Source organism: Prunus dulcis, chromosome 1 (assembly GCF_902201215.1).
Source record: "Prunus dulcis chromosome 1, ALMONDv2, whole genome shotgun sequence".
Lineage (NCBI taxonomy): Eukaryota > Viridiplantae > Streptophyta > Magnoliopsida > Rosales > Rosaceae > Prunus > Prunus dulcis.
In genome coordinates, this window is record NC_047650.1 from 31,337,682 (window position 1) to 31,358,676 (window position 20,995).

The 20,995-nt window shown below is 39.3% G+C and overlaps 4 protein-coding genes and 1 pseudogene across 6 annotated transcripts; 3 read left to right on the top strand and 2 right to left on the bottom strand.

Annotated features, from left to right (window-relative positions):
• The first annotated feature begins 2,315 nt into the window (after positions 1-2,315).
• LOC117627122 (serpin-ZX-like) lies at positions 2,316-4,697 on the top strand. Its single transcript, XM_034359055.1, has 2 exons — positions 2,316-2,890; positions 3,574-4,697. Exons 1-2 carry the CDS (start codon positions 2,501-2,503, stop codon positions 4,345-4,347), a joined length of 1,164 nt encoding a protein of 387 aa, XP_034214946.1. The 5' UTR covers positions 2,316-2,500; the 3' UTR covers positions 4,348-4,697.
• Positions 4,698-5,168: 471 nt separating this feature from the next.
• On the top strand, positions 5,169-6,170 carry LOC117627133 (annotated as a pseudogene).
• A 2,222-nt stretch (positions 6,171-8,392) lies between these two features.
• On the top strand, positions 8,393-12,529 carry LOC117614118 (nucleobase-ascorbate transporter 3). Its single transcript, XM_034342813.1, has 14 exons — positions 8,393-9,010; positions 9,566-9,663; positions 9,762-9,938; positions 10,073-10,173; positions 10,288-10,363; positions 10,455-10,514; positions 10,598-10,782; positions 10,892-10,988; positions 11,153-11,239; positions 11,408-11,466; positions 11,552-11,643; positions 11,734-11,811; positions 11,888-12,048; positions 12,191-12,529. Exons 1-14 carry the CDS (start codon positions 8,851-8,853, stop codon positions 12,407-12,409), a joined length of 1,650 nt encoding a protein of 549 aa, XP_034198704.1. The 5' UTR covers positions 8,393-8,850; the 3' UTR covers positions 12,410-12,529.
• A 749-nt stretch (positions 12,530-13,278) lies between these two features.
• LOC117631189 (probable disease resistance protein At4g33300) lies at positions 13,279-16,557 on the bottom strand. Its single transcript, XM_034364203.1, has 5 exons — positions 15,762-16,557; positions 15,205-15,599; positions 14,742-15,097; positions 14,458-14,663; positions 13,279-14,358 (listed from the first exon to the last, which is right to left on the bottom strand). The coding sequence occupies exons 1-5, from the start codon at positions 16,462-16,464 to the stop codon at positions 13,550-13,552; spliced, it is 2,469 nt and encodes an 822-aa protein (XP_034220094.1). The 5' UTR covers positions 16,465-16,557; the 3' UTR covers positions 13,279-13,549.
• Positions 16,558-17,337: 780 nt separating this feature from the next.
• LOC117631197 (protein OSB1, mitochondrial-like) lies at positions 17,338-19,989 on the bottom strand. Of its 3 annotated transcripts, none has more exons than XM_034364233.1 (4): positions 19,372-19,989; positions 18,715-18,773; positions 18,439-18,519; positions 17,338-17,983 (listed from the first exon to the last, which is right to left on the bottom strand). In XM_034364233.1, the coding sequence occupies exons 1-4, from the start codon at positions 19,878-19,880 to the stop codon at positions 17,715-17,717; spliced, it is 918 nt and encodes a 305-aa protein (XP_034220124.1). In that variant the 5' UTR covers positions 19,881-19,989; the 3' UTR covers positions 17,338-17,714. The 3 variants fall into 3 exon arrangements, with proteins under 3 accessions (XP_034220124.1, XP_034220115.1, XP_034220106.1); XM_034364224.1 differs by having other exon boundaries at positions 17,338-17,968; positions 18,439-18,523; positions 18,715-18,853; XM_034364215.1 differs by having other exon boundaries at positions 18,439-18,523; positions 18,715-18,853.
• Between the last annotated feature and the right edge of the window lie 1,006 nt (positions 19,990-20,995).

The window sequence follows — 20,995 nt, forward strand, 5'->3', positions numbered from 1 at the left end:
GTGTTTTAATATGCTTACTGGTAAATTTGTTGTTTCAAGACATGTTTTGCATGATGAGACAGTTTTTCCTTTTGCAAATAAAATGTCTTCCTCTGTTTCGGGTTCGTTTCATGGAAATTCAAGGACACCTCTGGTATTGGTTTCTATTCCTATTCCTGTGTCTTCATCCACTCCAGCGCATAGTATGAGTTTATCACCATCTGGTTTGCAACCTGCTGTATCTCAGGATGTCATTTTTCCTCACCAAGTTTCCAATAGTGATCCGATTTCTCGTGCTTCTTCTAGCAATGATTCTATTGGTAACATGGTACCTCTTTTTTCTATGCCAGCACTCGTGCTAAGGGATGATCAGCTACAAGTGCTTCTACCAGCTAGCTCTCAATATGATGATGTTTCAGTTCCTAGTGGTTCTGTTAATACCCATACTATGACTACCAGGTCCAAGGTTGGTATTGTTTGCAGAAAGCCTTTTTCTGATTATCAATGCTATTATGCCTCTATTCCTTCTTTGCCTGATGAAACTGAGCCTGCAACTTATAAGTTAGCTTCTCAATCTCCAGTGTGGATAACAGCTATGCAGGAAGAACTTGATGCATTACACATGCAGGATACTTGGATTTTGGTTCCAAAACCATGCCATAAAAATGTTTTTGGCAGTAAGTGGGTTAAGAAACTCACATGGAGATCTTGAAGAAGAGGTTTTTATGAGGCAACCTCCTAGTTTTGAAGATTCTGCACATCCAGAGTTTGTGTGTCAATTAAAGAAATCTCTTTATGGTCTTAAGCAAGCTCCAAGGGCTTGGAATGCTAAATTCACTGGTTATTTACCAGCTATTGGTTTCAAATCTTCTCATTCTGATCCAAGTTTGTTTGTCAAGCATACTGGATCTAATATTGTCATTCTTCTTTTATATGTGGATGATATAATTCTTACAGGCTCAAAGGCATCTTGTATTCAAGAAGTGGTTGATGAACTGATTGCAGTTTTTGAAATGAAAGACACGGGAAAGCTTACCTATTTGTTGGGTTTACAGATTGATTATAATGCAGAGAGTGATATATTTGTAAGTCAGAAGAAATATGCTAAAGAACTTCTACATAAAGCAGGCATGAGTTCCTGCAGACCCTGTTCAACTCCTAGAAAGCCACATACTCAAGTATTGCAGTCTGAGGGTACTCTTCTATCTAATCCCTCGTTATATTGAAGTGTTGTTGGAGCTTTACAGTATTTAACATTTACCAGACCAGATTTATCCTATGCCATCAATTTTGTTTGCCAATACATGACTGCTCCTACAGACCTTCATTGGTTACTTGTTAAAAGGATACTCAGATACATTCAGGGCACTCTAGATCATGGATTGAAGTTCTCTAGTTGTCCTTTGCAATTACATGCTTTTAGTGATGCAGATTGGGCAGGATATGTGAATACCAGAGGATCTACTACGGGATTTGTGGTTTTCTTAGGTCCTAATCCTATTTCATGGCAATCCAAGAAACAAACCTCTGTGGCTAGGAGTTCAACAGAAGCTGAGTATCGATCCTTGGCACATACCTCAGCTGATATAGCTTGGATAAGGCAGGTATTGCAAGATTTAAAAGTTAGTCTGCCCCAGCAACCTGTTTTGCACTGCGACAACTTATCAGCTATTGCACTTAGTTCTAACCCTGTTTATCGTTCACGAATCAAGCATTTGGATATTGATTTTCATTTCGTCAGATAGAGAGTTCAAAGAGGAGACCTGATTGTTCAATACATACCAACTGAAGAACAGGTGGCTGATGTATTTACCAAAGGTCTTCATAGTCCTATTTTTCTCAAACACTGTAAATTTGCAGAGAAAGATTAGGAGGAAGAAAGCTAGAGAGAGAACATAGGAATTTCTAAAAGATCTTTTCTGTTTTTATTTTCTCGATGAACAATTACCACACACAAGAGCTTTATACAATTGCTTAACAACTCCTAACTGACCAGAAGATATACATGTGATCTACAGCTACAGCTAATATGCTGACTAGGCATGTACAGTCATCATTAGCATGTAGAACTCTCCATGTCGGTAGTCGGTAGTCGGTAGTCGGTTACGGGTGTAAACGAATCAGACAGACAAATGGTTGATGTATTTGCCAAAGGTCTTCATAGTCCTATTTTTCTCAAACATTGTATTAATCTTAGATTGGGGAACCCAGCTGGGTTTGAGGGGGAATGATGACTGTACATGTCTAGTCAGCATATTAACTATAGCTGTAGATCACATGTATATCTTGTGGTCAGTTAGGAGTTGTTAAGCAATTGTATAAAGCTCCTGTGTGTACGGTAATTGTTCATCAAGAAAATAAAAACAGAAAAGATCTCTTAAAAATTCCTATGTTCTCTCTCTAGCTTTCTTCCTCCTTATCTTTCTCTGCAAATTTCACTTTTGTCATCAGCTAATAAGCTTTTCCGTCTCGTATAGGCTGGAAACAATCGCAATTTCATCCGATCAAACGCACAGCAACAATGGATCTAAGAGAAAGCATCCGCAACCAGAACGACGTAGCTTTGGGACTGACCAAGAAGCTACTTCAGACTGAGGGCAAGGAATCGAACCTGGTCTACTCGCCGCTATCCATCCACGTGGTGCTTAGCCTGATCGCGGCCGGGTCGAAGGGCCCCACCCAGGACCAGCTCCTCTCCTTCCTCAAGTCCAAGTCCGCCGATCACCTCAACTCCTTCGCCGCCGAGCTCGTCTCCGTCCTCTTCTCCGACGGGTCCCCCAGCGGTGGGCCCCTCTTGTCATTTGCGAATGGCGTTTGGGTCGACAGGTCTCTCCCTCTCAAGCCTTCTTTCAAGCAGGTGGTGGACACTGCTTACAAGGCAGCTCTCTCCCAAGTCGATTTTCAGACCAATGTAAGCTCCCTTGCCCCTATACCCGTCGTGGATTTTGGTCACTGGCTTACAATAAAATGGAACTTGGAAGTCTCCAACTTTTTTTTGCTGCTGCTGATGCTCTGTCCTACTTGTTTCATTTAATCTCCAATTGCAGCAAACTTTAATTAATTTTTTGCTACTTAGCCTGTCTGTGTTCATGCTAATAAGCAAATTCCACTATGAAATCTTATCACCAATTTCTTAATTATTTGCTTTTGCATAGCCTTTGCCCTTATGAAATCTTATCACAGACTGTTTGCTAATTAGTATTCGTGCTGGTAATATGATTAGTCAAAAGACCCTTGGGATCGCGCAATTGCTGGTCTATAATGTTCCTCTTTTCGTTTAATAAAATGATTGACATTCTAAAATCGGTCGGTTTTGATTGGCGGGACTGGCAAGCAACACAATCCTACTAGTTTGTTACTTGCAGAAAACAATCCATTAATTGCACTTTGTGTGTGTGTGTGTGTGTGTGTAAAGTATGATAGAATGATAAAATTCCTAGGGGGTAAAAGCACTCCACAATGAGTTGAATTGCCCTTTGTTTCTGCCTTTCTCATTTAGTTAGTAGAATGATTGTTTTTCAGTCTGTTTTTATTACTGAAACAATAAGTATGCTGATAGCAATATTTCATAAATTATTGTTCTTGGTGCTCGAGGCTGCTGAAGTGACCTCTGGAGTGAATTCATGGGCTGAAAAGGAGACTAGTGGCCTTATCAAGGAGATACTTCCTTCCGGGTCAGTTGACAGCTCAACCAGGCTCATCTTTGCAAATGCATTATACTTCAAAGGAGCTTGGAACGAGCAGTTTGATGCATCAACAACTAAAGAGCATGACTTCCACCTTCTCGACGGGAGCACAGTTAAGGCACCCTTCATGACCAGCAAGAAGAAGCAGTTTGTAAGTTCCTACGATGGGTTCACAGTCTTAGGACTTCCTTACAAACAAGGTGAAGACAAGCGGCGTTTCTCCATGCACGTCTTTCTTCCAGAGGCAAAAGATGGGCTGCCATCTTTGGTTGAGAAACTCGGTTCTGAGTCCGGGTTTTTGGATCGCCATCTTCCCAAGCAACAAGTTGAAGTGGGTGACTTCAAACTCCCAAAGTTTAAGATCTCTTTCGGGTTTGAAGCTTCCAATGTTCTGAAGGGTCTAGGAGTGGTCTTGCCTTTCAGTGGTGGAGGTTTGACAGGGATGGTGGACTCTCCTGTGGGTCAGAACCTATATGTTTCCAGCATATTCCACAAGTCCTTCATTGAAGTGAATGAGGAAGGAACGGAAGCTGCAGCTGCTTCTGCTGGTGTCATAAAATTGAGGGGTCTGCCCATAACCACCGACTTTGTGGCCGATCATCCATTCCTCTTCCTGATCCGAGAAGAATTGACTGGAACGGTCATGTTCATCGGTCATGTTCTAAATCCCCTTGCAGACTGATTATTATTATAACATCTCCTGTACTAAGAGGAAATGTGTAGGTACATCAAGACCAGACTTTAGTATTAAAAAAATGTATGTTCATGTGCTGTATTTTGTTATTACCTAATTACCCGTACTCTCAGTAGTAGCCTTGTTTCCCATGTGGCTGGCGATTGTTGTTGGTTCTGCTGCCATGGCTTCAATCTATTGTAGAATCTTGATTCCAAATACTTATTTTATGATGTACTAAGAAGCTTTAGCTGAAACTGAGTGATGGTTTCCAGAATTGTGGTTTAGTGCTAACTATCAGTACTAAGTTTGACATTTACAAAATAGTACCTTAGTTGTGTCAAAAACATTTAGAAACACATGTTTCTGATCCGAGTTTGAGGAGCTTGCTTTGTTTGTCTTGTCTTAAAACTTTCACAATATCTGAATCAAATTTCCAAGTATAATGCTTGATTTTCTATTTTGGATACTTCTATTTTCCTTTCTTGTCTGCTTGCTTACGTTTTTTATAAAATTTCTTGTCTGCTTGATTATGATTTGTTGAATTGTTGCTATTAATTATTTTGGTGTAATTCGGGTTATGGTCCAGCATTTTCCCGCTTTCTAATCACGGCCATCTCCTTCTTTCTTATCACTTCCCCTCCACTTCCTCCACCGTCAGTCAGCATGCTATTATATTAGCAAGCAAGAGAGAGAGGAAAGAAATTTATCATAAAATTAATGCCTAAACGAAAGAACCTCCTACTAAATTAATCAAATGAAACAAACCCAATTAGAATTAGTCATCAGTTAATGTGGTGCATACGACAAATAAATATACGTACATTTTAAGCAGCTAACAATCGAAATGTCTTCCCTTCCCATCCAAAAAATAAGGCAACAATGGATGATCTAATAAGAGAAAGCATCCGCAACCAGAACGACGTCGCTTTGGGGCTCAACAATAAGCAGCTACTTCAGACTGAGGGCAGGGAATCGAACGTGGTCTAAACCCCGCTGTCCATCCACGTGGTGCTCAGCCTGATCGCCGCTGGGTCCAAGGGTCCAACCCAGGACCAGCTGCTCTCCTTCCTCAAGTCCAAGTCCGCCGATCACCTCAACTCCTTTGCGGCCGAGTTTATCTCCGTCATCTTCTCCGATGGGTTCCCGAGCGGCGGGGGCTTGTCATTTGCAAATGGCATTTGGGTCAACCGGCCTCTCCTTCTCAAGCCTTCTTTCAAGCAGGTGGTGGACACTGCTTACAAGGCCGCTCTCTACCAAGTCGATTTTCAGACCAATGTAAGCCCATGAAATGAAAGTCTCTAACTTTTCTTGCTGCAAGTCTTGGGGACTCTATCCTTCTTGCTTCATTCAAACTCTCATTGCAACAACAAGCAGCAAACTTTAACTAATTTTTTGGTAATTAGCCTTGTGTTTTCATGTTAATATGCTGGTAATGCCATTATGGCATTATGCAATCAATCTTATCACAGATTGTTTATTGATTTGAAAATTGCCTTTTCAATTAGTTAGTAAAGCAACTGTTCGTTAGTGGGTTTTTCTTAATGAAATAATATAAGAAGCATGCTGACAGAAAGCAAAATTTTCTAAATGGAGTGAATTCATGGGCTGAAAAGGAGACTAGTGGCCTTATCAAGGAGATACTTCCTCCCGGGTCAGTTGACAGCACAACCAAGCTCATCTTTGCAAATGCTTTATACTTCAAAGGAGTTTGGAACGAGAAATTTGATGCATCAACAACAAAAGAGCATGACTTTCACCTTCTCGACGGAAGCACAGGTAAGGCGCCCTTCATGACCGGCAAGAAAAAGCAGTTTGTAAGTGCCTTTTGACGGTTTCAAAGTGTGGGGACCAAATCTCATTTGTCTTGGCTTGATTCATATGCTACAACCAATAGACGTGGGATGATCGAGCTTTCCTCCCACTAGAGAAGTGCGGAGCGAGGGAGACGCAAATCACTCATCTGATCCCACTACCATGAAGTGGGGAACGGGATGCGCAAGGCTAGGAAAGCATGGCCAAACCCAAGAACTCGAAACGCTATAAAAACCAGGCTAGACCTTCAGCCAAAAGGGACAAAAATTGAATTAAACACTAAGAGTACGCTGCGCAAATACTGACTTGAGCGTCAGAGTGACTTTTGCAGGCACTCACCCCTCTTCCATCGTTCGACCTCGGGAACAAAGTCCGGAGTTCTCTTTCGACCAAGGAAGCATGTGGACTTCAGTCAAGAACCCGTGGAGGATTTCTTTTGGCCAATTTGTAAGCCCATTTCCCACAGACGGTGTATATCTTTTCACTGGAACGGTGCTGTTCACCGGTCATGTTCTCAATCCCCTTGCAGGCTGATTTATTCTTCTTGTAATATCTCATGTACTGTATTTTGTTATTACCAAATTACCTGTACTCTCGCAGTAGTCTTGTTTCTCATGTGGCTAGCACTTGTTGTTGGTTCTACTGCCGTGCCTTTAATCTATTGTAGAATCTTGATTTGGAAAACTTATTTTATGCTATACTTTGTTTGACAAAAAGCTTTAGCTGAAGCTAATGATGATTTACAATCTCGGATCAGTCCTCCTAAGTTGACAATTACAAAAACAGTATCTTAGTTGAGACAATTTCATTTCTAGGCACATGTTTCTGATCCGAGTTGAAGGCGCATTGTTTGTCCTGTCTTAAAATTTTCACAATTTATGAATTAAGTTTCTAAGGATAAACGAGGTGTGTCCTTGAGGCTCTTACTTGACAAAACCTTATTGATGGGGATCGGGATCCGGATATAGGTCACCAACCACACATACGATCACTAAAATCTAGGACTAGTGCAAACTCACATATATCATAGCAAATTCATGCCACAAATAACTATTTTATTAATCATCAACATATATCCCCTACAACTATTATATTAGCCTTATTTATAGGTTTTACAAGACTTGGGCACTAAGGCTGCTTGGTCTAAAAGTAAATTAATTAATTATAAAATCACATATAAATAATAAAAAAATATCCTAAAACTACCTAAAAAAGAAAATAACAATATATCATGAAATAACTAATTAAATGATAAATATTTATTTTGATCCACCCCTATACTCCTGCATCACTTATTACTCCCGTTGCATTATCCCTTTCTTGAGAGAGGGAGAAAAAGAAGAAGTGAGTGTGAAACAATGAAAAAAAAGGAGGGTAGGCTAGTCGCTTTCATAGGATGTGAAAAAAGACATATAGATTATTATATTTTTGCTTGATTTTGGATTTTGGATGTATATACACATCACATGTATGGTTGATTACTGATGTAGATTATTTAGTACATGGAAACGTTGTCAATTTTTTTTTTATAAAAAAAAAAAAAAACAACAACAACAACAACAACAACCTTCAGCTTCTGCCGACCTCGTCTCGTTCCAAAGGACGGCGTGGGTTTCACGTGGCTGGCGCGAAATTTTAAATCCCTATAGTGTTAGTTGTCACGACCCTCACCCCATGCAATGGTGCACAATGTCACATGTAGGCATCATTTTGTTCCAATATTACAATGGTACCCCAGAGGAACACAATCCTAGGAAGGATTTTAAGCAAAGTGAAAATTACTCATGATAATCATAATTTTGTTGAAATTTTGCATTTCCTAAACACGATTAGACAGTCGGATAAGGCAGGACCTAGAATATGATTAGACATCGGCTGCTGTGGTGGAGTGGTGACTCTCCCCTGTGCTACCGAAAGTGTTTTGCCTAACAAATAATATTAATTTCATTAAACGGTTAACGTAATGAATAAAATTATCATGGTGGTCGAAATCTTCAATCTTTCATCGGATAATTATGTCCGGAAAGCTACACCACAGAACCAAAAGGAGATAGACACCAAAAAAAGGAGGAAAACGAAATGAAGGAATTGGCTTTTTGTTCATGGAAGAATCATCCCCTGGCCCCAGCTGAAAAAGAAAACAAACGGAATGGCATAATCGTTAATACGAGAAAATGAAATGTTAATCTGGGAAAGTGAAAGGTTGTAACTCTCGTAATAAGCAAGTGGAAGTTCCTCGAAGAGAGTTAAGATGCACGCGTTCTGTTCTGCCCATCCCCTAAAACAATTAATGGTTATGCTCCTCAGTACACGACAATCATAACGTAATCTAATCTCTTCCTATGAGTTCAGAGCACTCACCCTCTCTCTCTCTCTCTTCCCATGAGTTCTGATTTTCGTTCTGGTTTCTTTGTACTTTCTTAAGAGTTTAACTCGAAAGGAGCTTTCTATTTATTTTTTATTTTTCTTGCTTGGAAGATACCAATACAAAGACTTTCTCTTTCTTTAAGCAGAAAAAGAAAAGACCCTCTTCCAATCTCATTTCCTTTTGTTTTTTCCGTTTCTTTATTTGATCGTGTCGGTGATTTACAGCAAGTACTAGTTGTTAAACCAAGAAGAAGAAGAAGAAGCTGACGCTTCAGAAATTCAAAAAAAAGAAGAAAGGAAGTGAAAGAGTGAACAAAAGCAAATCAAAAGATGGGGGAAACAGGCCACCACCACCAGCAGCAGCCTCCACCAGTACTGGTGGCTCCGCCGCGATCTCAGATGCCTCTTGGGGCGGCAAGGGGTCCCATTTGGACTCCAACTGAGCAACTCCATCAGCTTCAGTTTTGCATCCACTCCAACCCCTCTTGGCGTTAGTCCCTCTCTCTCTCTCTCTCTCTCTCTCTCTCTCTCTCTCTCTCTGTGTTCTGTGTCTTCTTTCTGGATTTTTGACAAATTTTCTTCCCACTTAGATTGCTGTATTCTATATTCTTTGAAATCCTGCGGAAAAAGCTGGTTATTGGTGAAAGTTAGCTTCTTTTTTAATGGTTGGGTTTAAAATTAAAAGTGCATGCTTTTGGTATTGGTATTACTCTTTTAGTTTAGTAGTTGCATGTCTTAATCAGTGTGTTCGTGTTGTGGATTTTAAAGAATTGTTTATGTCATTTCTTGTGGGTTTAATTCTTTCCTGATTTGCAGCAGATCCCTTTTACCATATTTGGTTCCGATTCTCTCATCTATTCTGTTGTGTTCGAATCTATAAGTGCAATGGATGTTTCATTACCAATTTCAAGTTATCCTGCTTAGCAGAATAGAATACGATGTTACTTTAAAAAATATTTTAAGAAGTTGAACAGCAAATTTCCCCTGTTATTCCTATGATATGTTTTGGGATCAACTGCCATAACTAGATGTTTGCCTTTTGCAGCGGAAACATTCCTACTGGCTTTTCAGCACTATATCGTTATGCTTGGATCCATAGTTATAATTGCAAGTACTTTTGTGCCTCGTATGGGTGGGGATCATGTAAGTTATGTCCTGTATATCATAAAGATTATAATATATTAGTGATCACACACTTAGCTTTGATCTTAGTGTTCTGACTTTATTCTCCCTTTGAACAGGGTGATAAAGCCCGCGTGATTCAGACGATGCTGTTTATGGCAGCAATAAACACATTGCTTCAAACAATCCTCGGGACAAGGCTTCCAACAGTGATGACTGCTTCATTTGCTTTTACCCTGCCAGTGTTGTCAATCATCAATGATTATTCTGATCGGACTTTCAGAAGTGAACACGAGGTATGCAAAGCTCAAAACATGTTATTCAAAGAGGATAAATCACACTTTTGTATCGGCATCCGTTGTTTTGGAGCAATTTGACTTTAAAACTTTGAGGCAAAGAATATCTGAATGATCAATGTGTATGATTGCAGAGGTTTGAGGTCACAATGAGAACGATTCAAGGGTCGCTTATTGTTTCTTCCTTCGTCAACATCTTCATTGGATTTAGTAAGGCATGGGGGAACTTTACAAGGTTTGTAATCATTATCTTGAGAGTGATGGTTAGAAGCCTACACTTGAAGTTCAATCAGGTCTTCATTATCCTTATTTTCTAACTATTGTGGCTTTCATTTTTCTCCTCTACCAGATTCTTTAGTCCCATTGTTATCGTGCCAGTGGTTTGTGTGGTTGGTCTTGGTCTTTTTGCAAGGGGCTTTCCACTTGTAATGTCTTCGATAAAACACTTCATTGCTTTCATGACATTCATAAGAATAATATCAAAACCATTATCTCACTCTCTGATGTTCTACACAGCTTGGTAACTGTGTGGAGATTGGCCTGCCTATGCTGATTCTGCTGGTCATTTCCCAACAGGTAATTAATTTGATCCAATCTGCCACTTTTTGTTCTTAGTCTATATCCTTAATAAGTTTAACGAGACTATGTTGTTTTGGCAGTATCTGAAGCGTGTTTTTCCTAGAGCCCATAACATACTTGAGAGGTTTGCTTTGCTTCTCTGCATTGGGCTTATCTGGGCATTTGCTGCTATCCTCACTGAGTCTGGTGCTTATAACAATGCTAAAGAGCAGACTAAACAAAGTTGCCGTACAGATCGCACTTTCCTTATATCATCTGCTCCTTGGTATGTACAGATATCAGGGCTCTCTACTTGTGTAACGAAGTTAATAAATTCTCTTCAAAAGAATTTTCCGTTTCCTGATACATTGTTGATATTGTTGTTGCAAATGAAGGATTAGAATCCCATACCCATTTCAATGGGGTAAACCCATATTCAGAGCGAGCCATGTCTTTGGCATGATGGGAGCAGCACTTGTTACATCTGCAGAGGTTAGTATCTATTCTATAGACCCAATTTATTTAAACATCTCAAACATTTTTGGCATTTATACTGCCCAAGGCTCTTTTGACCTGCTTCACCTTTTTATGCACTTAGATATAGTACTATACTACTATGCACAATTTTTTATGGGTTAAATAATATTCTGTTGCAGTCAACTGGAACATATTTTGCAGCAGCTCGGCTTGCAGGTGCTACGCCCCCTCCAGCAAGTGTAATAAGCCAAAGTATTGGCCTACAGGTATTGCAAAGACTCATGCTGCTCCTTCCTCCCTCCCCTCACCCGTACGATGTATCTGTAAATGCTTTAATAGAACTGAAAAGAAACCCTTATCAGACCAAAAAAGAAACCCTATATTGCTGAACAGTTAGATAATATGTGGTTCTATTTCTATATGTTCAAATGCAGGGTGTTGGAATGCTGCTTGAAGGAATTTTTGGTGCTGCTGTTGGTACAACTGCATCCGTGTAAGAAAGAAAACCCTTTTTACTTTGACATATCCGTTTCTAATGAAGATTAGGAATTTACTCGTGGCTCTAAATGATGTTGCAGTGAAAATGTTGGCCTCCTTGGATTGACGCACATAGGGAGCAGGAGAGTGGTGCAGATTTCAACTGCTTTCATGTTCTTCTTCTCTATATTTGGTTTGTTCCGTCCTACCATTTTGAAGTGTACTAAAGACATTCCCTGTGTTTACCTCATTGTGTTTGATAATGTTAATTTGTGCCTTTCAGGGAAGTTTGGTGCTTTCTTTGCATCTATTCCTTTGCCGATATTTGCTGCCATATACTGCGTGTTATTTGGGATTGTTGGTGAGTGATTCTGTTACCATTTTTTTAAATGTTCATTTATCATGAAAATTCTTACCTTGGTTTCCTCTATCTGCAGCTGCTGTTGGGATCACGTTCATACAGTTTACAAATAATAATTCCTTGAGAAACATCTATGTTTTGGGTCTTTCCCTGTTTCTTGGGATATCAATACCTCAATACTTTATCAGTAACACGACTCCGAATGGTGTCGGACCAGTTAGAACAGATGGAATATGGGTAAGTTACATTGACAATAGGATGAAACACACACACACACACACACACTCTCTCTCTCTCTCTCTCTCTCTCTCTCTCTCTGATGATGATGATGATGATGGTTTTGTTTATCTGAAATACGACATCATTTTGATGAGTGCAGTTTGATGACATAGTGAACACGATCTTCTCATCGAGCCCGACAGTGGCAATAATCGTCGGGACGCTGCTTGATAACACACTTGACGCCAAGTACTCAGTTGATGACAGGGGGCTTGCATGGTGGAGACCCTTCCAAAGCAGGAAGGGAGATTCTAGAAATGAGGAATTTTACAGTCTACCTGTTAGGATACGCGAGTACATTCCCTCCAGATATCTGTGAATGTAGTACACAACATGTGTATATAGTATACTATGAGCATATTTGTTGTGTTTATGTGCATGACATTGAGGCTTGTGATTAATTATATATAGAACCATAAATCCCACTTGCCCCTTGCCCTTTGATTTTTTTTCTGTTATTTTCTGGGTAATTGAAATAACCAAAATGGTACAAGCCTAAAGGGCAAGAAAACAGAAACCAAACAAAAAGCACATTGTCCCTTTGCTCCATTTTCAATTCTCCATGATCTGATTAAAGCAGTGGTGAGATAATGATGAAATCCATCAGTGCCAATCTTAATCACCAGTGATCTTAAATTAATATCGTGCACCACTAACTTTTGTTTGTAACAAAAACAACAAAACTATAAAGCAAATGGTACCTGTCCAGATTTTATATCATCAATATATTGTATAATCTATAATGTAGTCGTCGAAGACCAAGAATGTGAATGCTCCAAAGCTTCACCCACTACCATTCACTGAAAACCAAGCTTGGAATTGACTAAAGAAGCGTCAAGCTCACTTGAGGGTCCATCTGTCATGGCTCCCACACGTTTTCTCTCTTTCTTCTCAATACGCGTTGCCTCGGCTGCTAATCTAAAACCCAAATCATAAAAATAAGAAAGAAAAAACAACAATAATCTAAAAATCTACAATTTTTATACTATCACTAAATTGACTCAATTTAAGTTATCTCCATGGCCTGATGGATTTATCTTTTATTATCATTTTGATGAGCTAAAATGATGTTATGGGATAGGTGGGATGGGTGTAGACTAATTCAAAGAGCCATATAAGCTCCCCAAAAAAAATAAAAAAAAACATGCACGAAAATATCAACCCCAACCAAGACCATAAACAAGTGTATGTCAAAGAAACGTAAATTATTATTAAATATTCCAAATTTCTTGTCCTAACTTTTGGCTTCATGCTAAGTTGCTTGTGAGTTAAGTCACTCTGTTGCTCCTTAGCCGCCTATCATAAGGATGCTGACGGAAGAAATTGACAGCACTTGAACGACTTATGAAGTCTTGAAAGATTACAGAAACCAAGTTTCTACTTTACATGGTGGACAAGTTATTTACAATTTACGTGAAGTAATAATACAAAGATACAGCCAAATATTGGTACAATTTGTTCACTCGTCAAGCCAGTCCAGATCGAAATGTTTCTCTGCTGCCTGAACAAGAAGGTCCGGCAATGCCTTCTCTGCATCTCTCCACAGCCCAGACATCTCTTCATCGCATACTACACGACGCAGAGAATGTAATGTTGTAGCAGATTTTGGTAGGTTCCTGATCTGTGAACACTCCCTCATGTCAATCTTTTCCAAATTTGCTAACTTACCAATGCCTATGGGAAGGCACCTCAAATTAACACATTGGGAAATGTCTAGGTATTTCAAACAAAGTAGCTCACAAATGCCAGCAGGAAGCGTCTGCAGTGCCGGACATGCATATAACCTTAGGATTTGCAGAGATTTCAGCTTATCCAGATCAGTTGGCAGTTGGTATAGGCTGTGGCAGTTGGTTATGCTCAGGTTCTTGAGCAAATGCATTTCACAAATGCATGAAGGCAGCATGAATAAATCGTCACAATGATCGATTGTGACTTCCATTAGCAGAGGAAAGGCTGATTGATCAAGGCTGTTACTAATCTTGCATAGGATTATTGAAAATTTCCTCAAATTTTTCAGGGGGGTGGTGGATAATTGTGGGACGGAAACTTTTTCAAGCCAGAGGGTTCTCAACTTGGGCAGAATTGACAACACTGAAAACCCATGGAGGGTTGCATTTGATGTACTGTAATTCATTATTATCAATGCCCTCAGCTTTGGCATGTTGGCAATGAAGGGAGGTAAAAGGTACTCGTTGGAGGCAAAATTCAAAATGAGCACTTCACATTTAGGGAACTCCATCTGGAACCAGTCCATCTCTTTCATTTCACCTATATTGTAGAGTGATAAATTGTTTTAGCTCGGGTCGAAAGACTTGTAATAAACAACCTTAAATTTAATCAAATAAATCATTCAGGGCAACGTAATACCTGTATGAATTGATACAATCCTGGCATTAAATGGCTGATCTGAATACCTGTCCCATTCTCTTGGAAGTTCTTCCTCTCTTCTTGCCATAAGTAATCGACTGCGATTATTTACGCAGTCATCATCGCTCAAATGAAGAGCAAGGTCCCTCAGCACATCATGCTGTGTAACAGAGATGTCATAGCAACTGCTATATATATCTCCATCTCTACAATATTAACACAAACAAAGCGTTAAAACTCAGATTCATTAAACATTAAACAGAATGTATTGGCAACATCAATACCTTGCATCTTTCACCAGGGTAAGGAGATTCTTATCTGAAAGCTCGGCAAGAATAGCCAAGGCTCCTTCTTCATCAATACCGTGTGTTTCAACCCACATGTTGGTAAGCAGATCAAGAGGGATCTTCTTGTCTTCTGGAAAGGCACCCAAGTCCAAGAAACATTCCTTAACTTTTCGGGGTAAGCAGTTCACACTTATTGCCATCCGTTGAAGTAGATTGTTCTCATGGGACTCACAAATAGCTTCTCCTCGTGACAACCTGCTCCTTGCATTTGCCCAATACCATTCAGGCTGGTCCCTTAATGAAGCTCCAATCACTTTAAGGGCCAGAGGAAGTCGCTTACACTCGTTAACAATCTAAAGTTGAAGCAAACAATCAGCTAATAGTTTAGAGAAGAGAAAAAAGGCAACATAGAGAACCCACTTTAATTAGTGGAAAATGGAGAGTAATTGTAAGAGAGTACCTGCTTCACCAAATTTTTATCAGCAGCAGGAGGAACTGACTTTTGGCCAAAAGCAGAGTGGCAAAACAGAGAGAGGGCTTCATCTTCCTTTAACAACTCCACGTCATAAGTGGCATCTATAACTTTTGGGAATTTGAAACGTGAGACTACAAGTATCTTGCAACCGGGAATTTTAAAGAGCAGTGGCTCAAGCTCTGCGAGTGACCACACATCATCCAAAACCACCAGAGTTTTTGTTACGTTGAGCCACTCATATTGCAGATTCCATTGAGGAAGCACAGAAGTAGGACTCAAAATTTGGTTCCCCATAATAAATCCCACAATCTTCGCTTTCAGATGCTCCACATTTGGAGACTGTGACACCGTCAGGAACAAAATTCTTTCCTGGAAGTAAGCTGCATGGCACGCAAATGGTGATGAACAAAAAACAGAGTCAGTGTTTGACTAGAAATTCTGTAAGAACCCATTAAAGAAAACTCAAATTCTAGAGAACCCATAAAAGAATATACTGAAAAAGAAGCAAAAAGAAGAAAAAGTTGGAAGCTTTAATTACTCACATCTAACTTGATCATCCTTGCAAAGCTCTCTAGCAAGAGTGGTTTTTCCAGAGCCTCCAATCCCACAAATCCCAACAACCCTCAAATCCTCTCTCCCAAAAATCATCTCCTTCACCTTCTTCATCCCCAAACCCAATCCCAAAACCAATGAATTGCTGATCTCCCACTTCATCTTCCCCTCCTCCTCCACCCTCCTCACAGACTCTTCCATCCACCCACCGCCGCCGCCACCACCACTACAAGTTCCAATTTTTAAAGCCCCAAGCCGTTGCTCCAGCCGCTGGTTCCCTTCAAACCGGTCGAACCGCTGAGCAGTTTCAATCCTCATTTGGTGCACGTCAGCCAATATATGGGCCTGCAATGGGCCCTGCATGAATTTGGACACCGTATTCTCAAGCTTCTCCATCTTCCGGGCCAAGAGGAGGTTCTTGTAGACGTTCCAGCGTGGGGAGGCGAGGACCTTGTTGGCCAGCTCGAGGCCCTGTTTCAGAACTTCGGAGAAGCGGTCGAGCTGGAACTGGCGTGCGGCTGGTAGCTCCACGCCAGAGTATTTGATCTCTTGAATTATGGGGAGGAGGACATTGATGGAGGCTATGAGGCTCTCTGCAGTTCCTTTGCTGAGACATGACTTTCTGGAGATGGATAAGAGGGTCTTCAGAAGCTCGGTCGCGATCTCTCCGGCGAAGAAATCTGTCACTGCCATTACTAGTTGCTACGAGTCTGAGCGTGTGGCGGCTGAGTTTGGCAAATGCGAGGCAGCTTCCCAGTTTGAGCTTCCTAAGTTTTTCTTTATCTAATTTGAAATTATGACATGACATGGGAAATGGTACTAATTAGTCAATTAATTATTTTTAAAAAAAGGAATTTTTTTTTTTTAAAATTTGACTCTGTTTATTAATTTATTATGTCTATAGACTATAATGCATGCACTGAGCCTAATTCAAAGACTTTCAAGTCAATGAATACCACTTTAATTACTTTTTGAAAGATGCAATAATGGAAGGTAGTTGATTACTTTTTACAGCCAATTATATGTCTTGTTTACTCCATGACTTTCTTTGTAGGACCTCCATCTTTTGGTCAATCCGATTTGATTGACTTTGGAAGAGCTCGCTGCTTCTGGACAGAAAACTGAGCAGTGAGTGGCTTTTAGATGCTTGAGAGCTTGCTCCATTCCTTTGAGTTTCAATAAATCTGATAATTTGAGGCTTACCATCCTCTGATTGATACTCATCCTTAATTTTTCTTAATTAGTGACTGATTCAGAGATTGACATCTAATTTCTTTTCCGTGATTATCTAATTCAGACTCTAAAAACGACTCTGTTTCATACCCAAAAAGAAAAAAAGAAAAGAAAAAGAGTTTCAAGTTGACGAGAAGGACAGGATGGTCATTTTGTTGGTCAATAGAGGAGAGTCACCACTACGTTCTACAGGGTGCAAGAAACAAGCATCATTGATCTGCTCTCTCATCTTCAACATCATGAACAAGTGAGATAAATTCACCAATATATGATGGTCAAATTTATCTTGTTTCTAGTCATATACTGTAATTTTCTACCCAATCCTTAAATATATGCTCGTTATAATACCATAAGCTTTTGAAAAGAAAAGAATTACAAGGACTTCTATACATTCCGAATTTTCGTATGCAAATATGTCTTTGTTAAGAGCTTTACAGAACACAATCGTTTACAATTGTCTACACCCTTGACCGATGGACCTCAGACGGTAGCGATCCATGTCAATCAACAAACCCACTTGTGCGCAAACCTTCTTCTTCACTTTCTTACTCTTCTTCCTTTTTTCCCCATCAAATATTTGATGTATTTAAATTGCTCATATATCATGCTTAACCTCTAACCTGTTTTATGACCAATTCCATTTTTTTCTTGTTTCCAGTAGATGGCAGCAAGGCTCCAACACCACAATCCATTCCTTTTGTAGCCTGCACCTACTCATCATACTCCCACTTGGAGACACGGAAATGTTTTTGGCCGTGCCCTTGTTCTGCCATTCTCGTGTCAAGCAATTCGAGTTGTCTTTTAATCCATGGAGGATCACCTGGCGACAGCCAGAGAGCTTCACCAGTATCCTTGTGCTTAAAATCTGGTTGCCTTGGATTCAACTTGTCTTCCCTGTTATCCCACCATTCATACGGATTGGCAAAAAACACTTGCCACAAGTGAAGGCGATCCTTATACTTCTCTGAAACAGCTCCACCTAGATTTAGTCAAGGGGATAAAACATCTTGGGAGATTCCGTATAATACCCAATATAGGAGCTCAAATTATATAAAAACCCTATATGAAATGGACTTTAAAAACACACCCAAAACCCATTTACAACATAACAAAAAGGCTTTTAACTTCTTTTAAGTTACAAAATTGCCATTGATTTCTTAAAACAAACTCAACTCAAAAACCTCATAAAAAAGCCCAAAACACTCAATAGGACATCAAAGTAATTTAATAATTACAATTCAATTCAATATGACCAGCTGTTATTTTTTGGGTATGTTTATAGAAATTAAATAATGTATGATTTATTTATAGTTTTAGTGCTAAGAATTGGTATTTGACTAAATATCTCAAACATCTTCTCATTCAGAAAAAAAACAAAAACACAAACTCAAAAACAAACAAGTGAAAGACATTGTAATATAAGTATGTCAATACCTCCATCAGATTGTGGTTCCTCATAAGTTTTGGAGCTTGATCCTTGTCCATGTTGTGCTACATAATTCAACTCCTGCACTACTAACTATGAAAAAAAATCAATGAACATGCACATAAATATTTGTAAAACAAACAACCCATGTCCATGCCAAAAAAGGGAAAACCAACTAAATAATAAAATAAACAACTCTAAGGCATATTAAGTGCATGAAACAGGAACCAAAAATTTCTAAAGATACTCGACGCAATGTTCTGAAAAATATTAAACATGCTAACCTGGTGATGCAGTCTGGAATCCCCATTCTGATCCGCCTTTGTGTAAGAACCTAAACAACCTGAGACATAAATAAAATCATTCTGTTTCAAATGTTTGAAAGACAATTCTGCCATCTCGCCCCACATCATCAGTAGTATCCTGTTCACAAATTCTACATGAGTTCACTACATTTCCAAAACTCTCTATCAATACAAAAGCAAGTATCATAAGGAAAGTGACATGAACAGAAGTGATGAACAATCATAGACACATTTTGTAATCAAATTCATAAATCAATATCTGGGGACCAATTCCTCTGTTTTTCCAATAGAACTTAATCCTAAATAGAAGTAATGGTCGTAAGTTAACTTAACAATAACAAAGGCGAAACCATTAATAATTCATCCATAAAACAGGGATTTTAAATTGGCATTTGACTAGTTGACAGAGACACATAAATTGCTTACTGGTCTTGCACACAAATGGTAAATGGGTCACCCATTTTCATTGTCTGCTTGCCTTATACTAAACCAATTCAATCATTTAACAATAATCTCATAAAACCCAATTTCATCCCACAAAAAAACCATGCCTTGTAAATTATACTTCCACACAACAAAAGAGAGCCTTTTCATAATATTCCAATCATAAATAAAAAATTAAATTCATAAACTGACCTAAAATTGCTGTCAGATTGAGGGGAGTTTTTGACGCAAAGAACAGTGTGAACGCCAAACGGACCACGGTCGTTGTTGTTTACGACCCGAAGGGGGCGAATCACAGTGCCGATAAAGCTAGCAGAGTTGCCCAGATTCTCTTGCCAAGGATGCCATACAGTGCCGATAAAGCTAGCAGAGTTGCCCAGATTCTCTTGCCAAGGATGCCATACAGTGCCGATAAAGCTAGTAGAGTTGCCCAGATTCTCTTGCCAAGGATGCCATACAGTGCCAATAAAGCTATCAGAGTTGCCCAGACTCTCTTCCCGACGACGCCATGTTATTGTCGTTGGACGCTGGAACTTGAGTGCGCGCCGATAAACGCGGCTGCCTTCTCGGTCGTCGTCGGAAAAGGAATTTGAAACCCTAGGGTTAGCGGCTGAAGATGAAGATAAAAGGGCGAGCCTTTGCGAGAACAATAGCGAGGGACTTGGCTTCCTAAACTGGGTTAGAAGATGAAGCGCCTTCATATGCGTTTGGAGATCGCGATCATGGGTTGAATTTGAACTTTGAACCTTGAAGTCGGGATTTTGGCGGGTTTTTATCTGAGAGTTCTCTGACAGAGTCCGGTTTCTAAGATTTCGGCGGGTTTAATTTTGCTACAAGCAAACAGTGAGAAACAGGGCTCTGAACTGGATTTGAGCTGTTGGGCCTTAACGATGTCGTATTTTCATCTATTGGGCTACGGATGGATCCATATTTTATCATGAGGTTCCATACAATTTGGTCCATCAGAAATCAACATAAAATTCTTGCAACCTATATAATAATAAAGAACAGCAATTTGAAGCAAATAGTAACAGGATAGTGGACGCTAGAGAAAGAAAAGAGGGGAAAAAAAAAAAAAATTAGAGTTGGATAGCTATGATCAAGTATGTACAGCATTATTGTAACTTACCTTAAAATTTTAAAACAAGTAGAAACATGATGAACGACCAAAAAATTAAAAATAAACACGGCAAAACCGAAACCGAAACCTAATCCAATTAACTTGTATTTCTTAAATTAGCATCCAATCTAATTAAAAATCCAATTAAATATAGATATTGAATTGGGTTGGAACTTGGTTTGGTTGTTAAAGTTTTCAATTCAATGATTTTTTATTTATTTGCAAAGAGAACTTATTATTTTTTTGATAAAAGAGCAATATAGTATTTTATTAATAAGATAAACAAAAACAAGTACAAAACAACTAAGGTGCCAAATATGGATACAACTTCTCTAATGACCAAACGCAACAATAAGCTGAATTGATCTAGAGAGAATACGCACTACCTATAAAATAATTAATATCTATGAATTAGCAACCAGAATCACATGTACTCAAAGATGCAATAAAGATTTGTCACGCAACAACAGAAACGGCAATCCGTATCGAAAGTCAAAAGTGAAAATAAAATAAAATATCCTAAACAAAAAATAAACCACAACAAACTCCTATAGAGTTCATGGAAATTACTAGACTAAAACAAACTAAGAAATAAGACCACGTCTCCACAGCCAGTGGCATAGCCAAGATTTCACATTAGAGGGGGCATTTCACAAAAAAATTAAAAATAATTCGAATAGGAGCCCTCAAGTGCTA